Below are 11415 nucleotides of genomic sequence, written 5' to 3'. Positions count from 1 at the left end.
TCCATGTTAGCTGATACATGGGCAAGAGCACATCCTAGGTGTGTAATGTGGCCAGCAGAACCCTAAGAGGCTGACTAGGCAAGGTGCTTCCTTACTTGTGGTATAGATGCAAGATATAACACTTTATCTGCTACTTTGGAGGGGACATCTAAACACCATCTTGACCACTGGACCTATAAAAACATTTTGGTATGATTTTTTACCCACTTTTGGAAGTACACATATCTTATCAACACCTCCAAAATACTAGTCATTTTTTGCTTGTCCTGTTCAATCAGTTTGATGTCATCAATTTAATGAATTAATGTAACATCTTATAAGATGTCCAGTGATCCAAACATAGAGGGCTGAATGACTGACATAGAGGGCAGGAAAGCTGGGATCGTCCTAGGAAAAAATTATAAAGAATAGTATTGTCATTTCACATGAATAAAAACTCTTCTGAAACTTGTTTCTGATAGAAACGGAAAGGAGAACATCCACAAGATAGTAGAATCTGCTCTAGTAACAATAGCACATCTAGCCCCCAACATGGTATTTGCAAATGGAAGTATTATTTTCTTGAACTTGTTACTCTACCCAGATGCAGAAAAGATAGGAAATTAGTACAAATTCATATGGAAAATTGCAGGGTCAGAAATGGATACCAAATCCCACTTTGAGACATTGTTCTTTCCAATATGTGAAAACTTATAGCTAGCAATTTTTTGATTAAAAAAGGCATACTTATAGATAATAATATCTTAACACTATTCCTCTTTTTCATCCTTGGTTTGGGGCATTCTTTTATATCCTACTGAAATGATTTCTTCATTGGGACTTCCTACCAGACTGGTTTCTGGAGTTTTCTTCTTGCCTTTTTAATGGGAACACCTGCCATGTACACTTCTGGTCATGAAGTTGCCTTGATAAAAATTACCAGAAAATATCATGAAGTCAAAAAATAGTATGTTTACATAGAACACTTTTAATCTTTTAAAAAATAGCTCTTCCTAGAACTTACTCTCTCAACCTGGGCTACTTGAGCCAACCCCATTCTTTCTGATAGCTCTAATCCAATAAATTCAGGATACTGAGTTGTCATTTGATACCAATTATAACTTTAAAAAAGGAGAAAAGACACAAATTTAGATCATCTGACTTCTGGCGTCAGGTTAGAGCCAACCCTGAGGCAGTTTGAGCCTCTACATTTGCCAAAAGGACCCATAATCTTTATCTCCTGGCAGCCTTGATTAAATAGAGGCCATGAGGGATGTTAGAGTTGTCTTAAACTCTCATCCCCCTTTTTCTATCATGTTTCACAGACTACTTCCTGTCACCCAATCACCTCCTTCTTTCCTTCTGCCAACGGGAAAATTATTAGGTGACGGCACATTCAATAGATTGTTATTCATTTGCACTTGAAAATGTTCATTTACTGTAATAGGCTCATTATTCTAGGAATGTAATTGGAACCCAGACTGTTATGACTTCAGGAAATAGAACATAACAAAGCTATGCAGAAATATTACCTTTGCCCCAAAGCAGGGCAGCCCTTTCCTTGGGGAAAATGGAGGAATCCATCATCCCACCTTCCTATTCTCTCAGAGTCACAGATGGTTGGGTCTTTGGGAACTGCAAAGGACTTCTAATCAAAAATCCTTAATTGACCCATGGGAAAATTGAATCCTATCAACTTAAAAAAAAGAGAACTTTTAAGTCTTGGAGAATTTTTTCTGATGATGATTAAAATTTGGAGTAGCCAAGAACTAGGCAAGAAAGACTGTGTATACTTAAATCTGTATAGCAACATGCAACACAAAATTGGGTGGACTTATCTTGTAACCAGATATGAAGATAAGCACTGAAAGCACTTAAAAAGTGAAGAAAAACAGAGGGAGGGGTAAAAGTTAAGACCCCTTTTAATGGCCCATGTAAAATGAGGGGATTTGACAAGATGACAGCTCTCACATTTTATTTCATGATGTCTATTATGTTTTTAAAAATTATTAATAAAATGGAATTTAATATAGATATAATGCACTGTGCACCATCCAAATAGCTGATGCAGAAATCTGGTTTGATATTAATGATTTAGACTGGAAACTGTTCAACATAGGGGCTTAAAATAATTAGAAATGTTATCCCCTTCAGTGTGAGCAATGCTTAGACTAATCTGAGACCTTACTTTTAAGCCTCAGAATAGCTGTATTCCAGAGACCTCATTTGAGTTTGATTTCCCTTTTTGGAGTAAGGTTTTATGGCCTCATGTGACTATATAAGAAGGACATCATTATACGCACACACATATATATGAGCTATGTTTGAAATTTCTAATTTCAGCCTCTGAACAAAGAAACTATTTTGTAGTATAATAAGACATATTTACTAGTATTTAAATGGCAGGCTTATTGTAAGTTTTACAACATTAAAAATGCAATGGTATTTTTTAGACCCAAAATAAATTATAGTGCTTAACATTTCTCAGTTGGGTTAAAAACACAGAGCCAATACCAACAAATATAATAGAAAAATGGGCAAAGGATAGGAATAGACAAGCCACAGAAAACAAAATATAATTGTCCCTTATAAATATGAAAAGATGTTCACTGTACTAGGTCTAAAAAAATGCAAATTAAAATTAAAATCTATTGAGATATCACATTTTAATCAATCACACTCGCAAAAATCCAAAAATTGTTAATACTTCCCATTGGTGAAGCTGCAGGGAAACAGGCCTTCCCCATACATTGCTGATGGGAGTGTAAACTGCTACAAACTCAATGATCAGCTATTTGGCAATAACTATCAAAATTATAAATTCACATTACCTTTTAACTCATTAATTTCCTCTAATTTTATGCTACAGATACACTTGCATATATGCAAAATGACATATTTTCAAGATTTTCCATTGCAGCATTGTTTATAATAATAAAAAATTGGAAACACCCCAAATATCCCTTTACTAATGGGACTATTTACTAATGAGAATATTTAAATAAAATATGAAACATGCAGTTATTTGGGGGAGAAAATGAGGAGGTTTTCTATATACTAATATGGAAAAATCTCCAGATAAATAATTTCGTGAAAGAACAGGTGAACCCAGCATTGCACTACTACATATTTACCCTAAAGATACAAATGTAGTGATCCGAAAGGGCATGTGCACGCCGATGTTTATAGCAGCAACGTCCACAATAGCCAAACTATGGAAAGAGCCTAGATGTCCATCAACAGATGAATGGATAAGAATATGTGGTGTACACATATATACAATGGAATATTATATTATGCAGCCATCAAAAAAAGAAATCTTGTAATTTGCAACAACATGGATGGAACTAGAGGGTATTATGCTAACTGAAATAAATCAATCAGAGAAAGACAATTATCATATGATCTCACTGATCTGTGGAATTTGAGAAACAAGAGAAAGGATCATAGGAGAAGGGAGGGAAATATAAAACAAGACAAAACTGGAGAGGGAAACAAACCATAAGAGACTCTTAATCTCAGGAAACAAACTGAAGGTTATTGGAAGGGAGAAGAGTGGGAAGGATAGGGTGGCTGGGTGATGGACATTGGGGAGGGTATATGCTGTGATGACCTCTGCGAATTGTGTAAGACTGATGAATCACACCTGTACCCTGAAACAAATAATACATTATAAGTTAATTTAAAAAACAAAGAAAGAAAGAACGGGTGAAAAAGCTGAATGTATATTGTGTTCTTTTTCTGTAGGAATAGAAGGAGAAAGAAGAATATATATTTGTGTTTGTTAATATTTATAATTAAAAACTCTGGGGATGGCTGGGTGGCTCAGTCGTTTAGGCCACTGCCTTCAGCTCAGGTCAAGATCCCAGGGTCTTGGAATCGAATCCCTCATCAGGCTCCTTGCTTGGCAGGGAGTCTGTTTTTCTCTCCACCTCTGCCTGCCACCCAGCCTGCTTGTGTGCTCTCTCTCTCTCTCTCACTGACAAATAAATACATAAATAAAATCTTAAAAAAAAAAAACAACTCTGGAAAGATGCACAAGAAACAAAAGCTTTATGGGAATGGGATGGGTAGCAAAAAATCAGGAGGAATACTTTTTACTATATATCTTTTCATTTCTTTTATTTTCTTCCATCTTTATCAAGATATGATTTGACATATAACATTGTGTAAGTCTAAGATATACGTTGAAATATGTATGTATTGTACAATGGTTACCACAATAAGGTTACTTATCATATCCATCCCCTCCCACAGTTACAATTTTTTGTTGTGTATGTGGTGAGAACTTTTAAAATCTACATTCAAGTATACATTCAAGCAACATTCAAGTATACAACACAGTATTGTTCATTATAGTCACTATGCTGTACATTACATCCCCAGAACTTACTCACGGTACAGCTGGAATTTTGTACCCTTTGAGCTCTCTCACCCGTTCTTCCACACCACACCACACCCCACCTCTGGCAGCCACAAATCTGTTTTTGGTTTCTAAGCATTTGGTTTTCTTGTTTTGTTTTGTTTTGTTTAGATTCCACTTATGTTTGAGATCATATAGTATTTGCTTTTCTCTGTCTGGGAATAATACATAATGCGCTCAAGGTTTATACATATGGTCACAAATGACAGGATTTCTTTTTTTTTTTATGGCTAAATAATATACCGTGTGTGTGTGTGTGTGTGTGTGTGTGTGTGCATTTCTTACCACATTTTTTACATTTTTTTTTTTTACTACTTCTTACTATTCATTCATCAGTGAACACTTGGGTTGTTTCCAATCTGTGACTATTATAAATAATGCTGCAATGAACATGTGCACACAGGTATCTCTTCAAGATGGTGATTTCATTTCCTTTAGATATATGCCCAGAATGAGACTGTCAGATCATATGAAAATTATGTTTTCAATTTTTTGAGGAACTCCATACTGTTTTCCACAGTGACTATACCAGTTTACATTCCCACCAACAGTGCACAGTGTTCCCTTTTCTCCACATCCTTGCCAGCACTTGTTATCCCTTGTCTTTTGGAGCATACCCATTCTAACAGGTGTGAGATGTTATTTCTTTGTGTCTTTGAATTATATTTCCCTGATGATTAGTGTTGTTGAACACTTTTCCATGTAGCAGTTGGTCATTAGAATATCATCTTTGGACAAAATGTCTATACAGGCCCTTTGCCCAGTTTTTAATTGAATTTCTTGTTTTACTGCTTTACTGTTTTACTACGAGTTCCTTATATTTTTTGGATATTAACCCCTTCTCAGGTATGTGGTTTGCAAATATTTTCTTCTACTCCATAGGTTGCCTTTTCATTTTGTGCAGAAGTTTTTGGTTTGATGTCATCCACTTATTTAATTTTCTTTTGTTGCTAAATATTTTCATTTCTTTGATTTTGAAAACTATGTGAATTTGTTATTAATCAAAATGATTACATTAAGGAGTCACTTATTTAAGAAAATCAAAACTCTGGGTAAATGTTTCATTTTGTTCCATTTTTTTAATTTTAGCAAACATGTTTTTTAAGTTTTAGTTTTAATTTCAGTTAGTTAACATACACTGTTATATTAGTTTTAAGTGTACAATATAGGGATTCAACAATTCCATACATTATCCAGTGCTCATCACAAGTGCCCTTCTCAATCCCTATCGTCTATTTCACCCATCCCCCCACCTGCCTCCCCTCTGGTAATCATCAGTTTGTTCTCGATAGTTGAATCTTTTTCTTGATTTCTCTCTCTCTTTTTCCCCTTTGTTGGTTACTCTTGTTTCCTTAATTCCACATATGAGTGAAAACATGTGCTATTTGTCTTTTTCTGGCTGACTTATGTCTCTAGCTTAATCCATGTTATTGCAAATGGCAAGATTTCATTCTTTTTATGACTGAATAATTTACTGTGTGTGTGTATATATATATATGAATATGTACACATATATATGTATATATACATATATATCACATCTTCTTCATCTATTCATTAATTGACAAACATTTGGGCTGCTTCCATTATTTTGATATTGTAAATAACATTGCTATAAATGTAGGGGTGCATGTATACTTTTAGATTCGTGTTTTTGTATTTTGTGGGTAAATATCCAGTAGTACAATTGCTAGATCATAGAGTAGTTCTACTTTTGACTTTGTGGTAACCTCTATACTGTTTTCCCAGAGTGGCTACACCAGTTTGCATTCCCACCAACAGTGCATGGGGTTCCCTTTCCTCCACATCCTTGCCAATACCTGTTCTTTCATGGGTTGTTGATTTTAACCATTCTGACAGGTGTGAGGTGATATCTCATTGTAGTTTTGATTTGCATTTCCCTGATGGTAAGTCATAATGAACATCTTTTAATGTGTCTGTTGCTGGTCTGTATGTTTTCTGTGGAGAAACGTCTATTCATGTCTTCTGTCCATCTTTTAACTGGATTATTTTCTTTATATATTTTGTATACTAATCCTTTAATGAATATGTGATTGGCAAATATCTCTCCCATTCCATACGTTGCCTTTTAGTTTTTGTTGACTATTTCTTTTGCTGTGCGAAAGCTTATTATTTTGATGAAGTTCGAGTAGTTTATTTTTTTTCCTGTTTTCTTTGCTTCAGGAGACATATCTAGAAAGAAGTTGCTATAGCCAATTTAAAAGAAGTTACTGCCTGTGCTCTTTTCTAGAATTTTTATAGTTTCTTGTCTCACCTTTAGGTCTTTAATCCATTTTGAATTTATTTTTGTGTGTGGTATAGTGAAGTGTTCCAGCTTCTTTCTTTTGCATGTTGCTGTCCAGTTTTCCCAACATCATTTGTTGAAGAGATTGTGTTTTTCGCATTGAATATTCTTTTTTGCTTTGTTGAAGATTAATTGACCATGTAGTTGTGGGATTATTTCTGGGCTTTCTATTCTGTTCCATTGACTTATCTATTTTTGTGCCAGTACCATACATTTTGATTACTACAACTTTTTAATATAACCTGAGGTCTGGAACTATGATGGCTCTAGCTTTGCTTCTCTATGTCACAATTGCCTTGGCTATTCTGGATCTTTTGTGGTTCCATACAAATTTTAGGGTTGTTTGTTCTAATTCTCTAACAAATTCTACTGGTATTTTGATAGAAATTGCATTAAATGTGAGATAACTTTTAAAATATTTATCAATATTTTTCTTCCAACCCATGAGCATAGAATATCCTATCTCTTTGTGTCATCTTCAATTTCTTTCATCAGTGTTTTATAGTTTTCAGAGTACAGGTCTTTTGCCTCTTTGGTTAGGTTTATTCCTATGTCTCTTATATCAGGTACAATTGTAAATGGGATTGTTTTCTTAATTTCTCTTTCTGTGGTTTCATTATTGGTGTACAAAAATGCAACAATTTCTGTATTGCTTTTTGTATCCTGCAACTTTATTGAATTCATTCGTCAGTTCTAGAAGTTTTTCGGTAGAGTCGTTCATTATCCACTTCTGTATATAGTATTGTGTCATCAGCAAATAGTGAGTGTTACTTCTTCCTTACTGATTTGGAACCCTTTTATTTCTTTTTGTTGTCTGATTGCTACCAGTAGGACTTCCATTACCATGTTGAATAGATGTGGTGAGAGTAGACATACTTCTTTTTTCCTGATCTTAGGGAAAAAGCTCTCAGTTTTTCCCCCTTGAGGATGTTAGCTGTGGATATTTCATAAATGGCCTTTATTATGTTGAGGTATTATTCCCTCTAAACCTACCTTGTTAAGCATTTTTATCATGAAGGGATGTTGTTCTTTGTCAAATGATTTTTTTTTTCAGTTTCAAATTTTATTTCATTAACTTAAAAGTTGAAGAAAATGTGTATTTCAAATCTTTATTTAAACTCATTTTTCTGAAACATGTTTACACACAGGACAGATACAGGATTTCATGTAACTTATGGCAGAGTCCACTGTCCATTAAAAAATATGCTTCTTTCTTCCACAAAAACTCTGTGTTGAAAAGCAAAAAAAAATTCTTTTATACTGCATAAGAGCTAGATGCAAACTTCTGATATAAATTTATTTCATTGTCAACTCTGATGCTGAAGCTGGGAGGCAGAGATGTCCACAGTTCGGTTAAATGATGCAAATAAAAAGCTTCAATTTCTCTAAGATTTAAGTAAGTTAGAAGCTTTCATTCACTATCTCTCACAGTAGCACCACCGACTTGACTCTCAAATCTGGTCACTTCTTCTTCTTTCCTTTCCCTTTTTTACTTCCCTCTCCTTGCTGAAGACTTTGGTCACCACCTCCCGTTTTTTGTGTCCTTGTTTTTAGTTTAGGTATCATTTCTGCTACATACAACATTACAGACTTACGTGACGGGAACTGTACAAGACAGAGGCTGCCGTCTTCCTGTTTCAGCTGGACCCGGACTCTGCCCCTGTACTGAACATCACGATTCCACTCTCTAGAGTACATTTTATTTTTCTCAAGGAATACATTAAGTCCAACTGCTGAGCACACATCTTGAATCTCAGTAGCTGTAGGATTTTCAACAGCCTTACTTATGGGAATTCGCCTCCCCTCCGCGATGGTCTTCTTGTTATTTAAATAAGCAGGATAGATACAAATGAACCTGTCTTGGTCGGCGGGGACCGTGCGGCTGCACAGGCCATCTTCACCCAGGCCCACAGAGCGCCCACCGAGGGCCTCTAGGAGAAAGACGAGCGGGAACTCGGTTCTGAGATTTTCCGGACCACGCCGGCTTCCGGCGGAAGTCCCGCCCCTCAAATGATTTTTTTTGCATCTATTGAAATGATCATGTGATTTTTATCCTTTCTCTTATTGATGTGATGTATTGTGTTGATTGATTTGCCAATATTGAACCACTTTTGCAACCTGAATAAACCCCACTGATCATAGTGAATAATTTGTTTAATGTCTTGTTGGATTTGGTTGACTAGTATTTTTGTTGAGGGTGTTTGCATATATGTTCATCAGGGCTATTGGCCTGTTCTCTTTTCCTGTAGTGTCTTTATCTGGTTTTGGTGTCAGGGTAGTGCTGGCCTCATAGAATGAGTTTGAAGTTCTCTTTCCCCTTCTGTTTTTAAGATAGAGAAGAATAGATTTTAAGTCTTCTTTAAATGTTTGGTAGAACTGGCCATCTGTTCCTGGACTTTTGTTTGATGGAAGTGTTTTTATTATTGATTCAATTTCTTTGCTGGTTATTATTTGTTCAAATTTTCCATTTCTTCTTGTTTCAGTTTTGGTAGTTAATATGTGTCTAGGAATTTATCCATTTCTTCTTCGTTGTCCAATTTGTTGGCATATTGTTTACATAATATTCCCCTATAATTGTTTGTGTCTCTGTTGTTGTTTTCCCCTCTCTCATTGGTGATTTTGTTTTTTGAGTACTTCCTCTTTTTTTCTTGATAAGTCTGGCTAAAGATTTATCAATTGTATTAATTTTTGAATTTATTTGAAACCAGCTCCTGGTTTCACTGATCTGTTCTATTCTTCTATTTTCTTCATCATTTATTTCTACTCTAATCTTTATTATTTCCTTCATTTTGCTGGTTTTAGGTTTCATTCAGTGTTCTTTTTCTAGCTCCCTTCAATGTAAGGTTAGGTTGTTTATTTGATATTTTTCTTGCTTCTTGAGGTAGACCTGTATTGCTATAAGCTTCTTTCTTAGAACTGCTTTTGCTTCATCCCAAAAGTTTTGGGCCATTGTGTTTTCATTTTCATTTGTTTCCATGTATTTCTGTTTGTTTGTTTGTTTGTATCCTCTTTGACTTCCTGGTTGACTGTTCATTGTTTGGTAACATGTTATTTAACCTCCATGTATTTGTGGTCTTTCCAGATTTTTCCTTGTGGTTGACTTCTAATTTCATAGCATTGTGATCAGAAAAGATAAATGGTATAGTTTTGATCTTTTTGAATTTTTTGAGGCTTCTTTTGTGGCCTAATATGTGATCTATTCTGGAGAATGTTCCATGTGCACTTCTGTTTTAGAATGTTCTGAATATATCAGTTAAATCGATCTGGTTCAGTGTGTCCTTCAAAGTCATTTTTTTCCCTGTTGATTTTCTGTTAGATGATCTGTTCATTGATATAAATGGGGTGTTAAAGTCCCCTACTATCATTGTACTATTATTGATTAGTTCCTTTATGTTTGTTATAAATTGTTTTATATATTTGGTTGCTTTTATGTTGGGTGCATAAATATTTATGGTTGTTATATTTTCTAGTTGAATTGTCCTCTTTATTATCATATAGTGTCCTTCGGTGTCGCTTTTCATATTCTATGTTTTAAAATCTATTTTGCCCAATATAGGTATTACTACTTTGGCTTTCATTTGACATCGATTTGCATGATGGATGTTTCTACATTCCCTCACTTTCAATCTGCTGGAGTCTTTAGGTCTAAAATATATCTTTTGCACATAGCTTTTGGATGGGCCTTTTTTTTTTTTAATCCTTTCTGTCACCCTATGTTTTTTGATTGGTGTGTTTAGTTAATTTACATTCAAAGTGATTATTGGTAGATATGCATTGATTGTCGTTTTATTATTTGTTTTTTGGTTGTTTCTGAAGACTTCCTCTGATCCTTTCTTTTCTTTCTTTTATGGTTTGCTGGTGTTGTTTAGTGACATATATGGATTTCTTTCTCTTTATTCTTTGCATATTTACTAGTGGTTTTTGGTTTGTGGTTACTATTGGGTCTGTATATAACATTCTGTACATATAGCAGTTTATATTAAGTTGATGGTTGCTTAAGTTTAAGTCTTTCTTTACTCCTTTCCTCCCCCATGTTTTAGGTACATGGTGTAATATGTTAATCCTTTTGTTTTGTGAGTTCCTTGATTGATTTAAAAAAATTTTTTTTTAATTTATTTTCAGCATAAATTACATAAACATAAATTACATAAATTTAATTTATTTTCAGCATAAATTACATAAACATAAATTACAAAAACATCCATCATGTTTTTGCCACAACCAGTGCTCCATGCAATCTGTGACCTCTCCAATACCCGCCACCTGGTTCCCCCAACCTCCCATCCCCTGCCCCTTCAGACCCCTCAGATTGTTTTTCAGGGTCCATAGTCTTTCATGGTTCACCTCCCCTTCCAATTTACCCCAACTCCCTTCTCCTCTCTAACTCCCCTTGTCCTCCATGCTATTTGTTATGCTCCACAAATAAGTTGAAACCATATGGTAATTGACTCTCTTTGCTTGTCTTATTTCACTCAGCATAATCTTTTCTAGTCCCGTCCATGTTGCTACACAAGTTGGGTATTCATCCTTTCTGATGGAGGCATAATACTCCAAAGTGTATATGGACCACATCTTCCTTATCCATTCATCCGTTGAAGGGCATCTTGGTTCTTTCCACAGTTTGGCGACTGTGGCCATTGCTGCTATAAACATTTGGGTACAGATGGCCCTTCTTTCACTACATCTGTATCTTTGGGGTAAATACCCA

At 35.0% G+C, this 11415-nt stretch overlaps 1 protein-coding gene across 1 annotated transcript; it reads right to left on the bottom strand.

The window, feature by feature from the left end:
- Nucleotides 1-7802: 7802 nt before the first annotated feature.
- LOC101680673 (signal recognition particle 19 kDa protein-like) lies at nt 7803-8617 on the bottom strand. The gene is given in 2 exon segments (XM_045066977.1): nt 7803-8581; nt 8584-8617. Coding segments are annotated over 2 exon segments (432 nt in total). The 5' UTR covers nt 8603-8617; the 3' UTR covers nt 7803-8168.
- Between the last annotated feature and the right edge of the window lie 2798 nt (nt 8618-11415).

The sequence above is a fragment of the Mustela putorius genome, unplaced genomic scaffold, assembly GCF_011764305.1.
Source record: "Mustela putorius furo isolate JIRA1106 unplaced genomic scaffold, ASM1176430v1.1 tig00003870_pilon_pilon_pilon, whole genome shotgun sequence".
Taxonomy (NCBI): Eukaryota; Metazoa; Chordata; class Mammalia; order Carnivora; family Mustelidae; genus Mustela; species Mustela putorius.
This window is presented reverse-complemented; position numbering and strand designations above follow the sequence as displayed.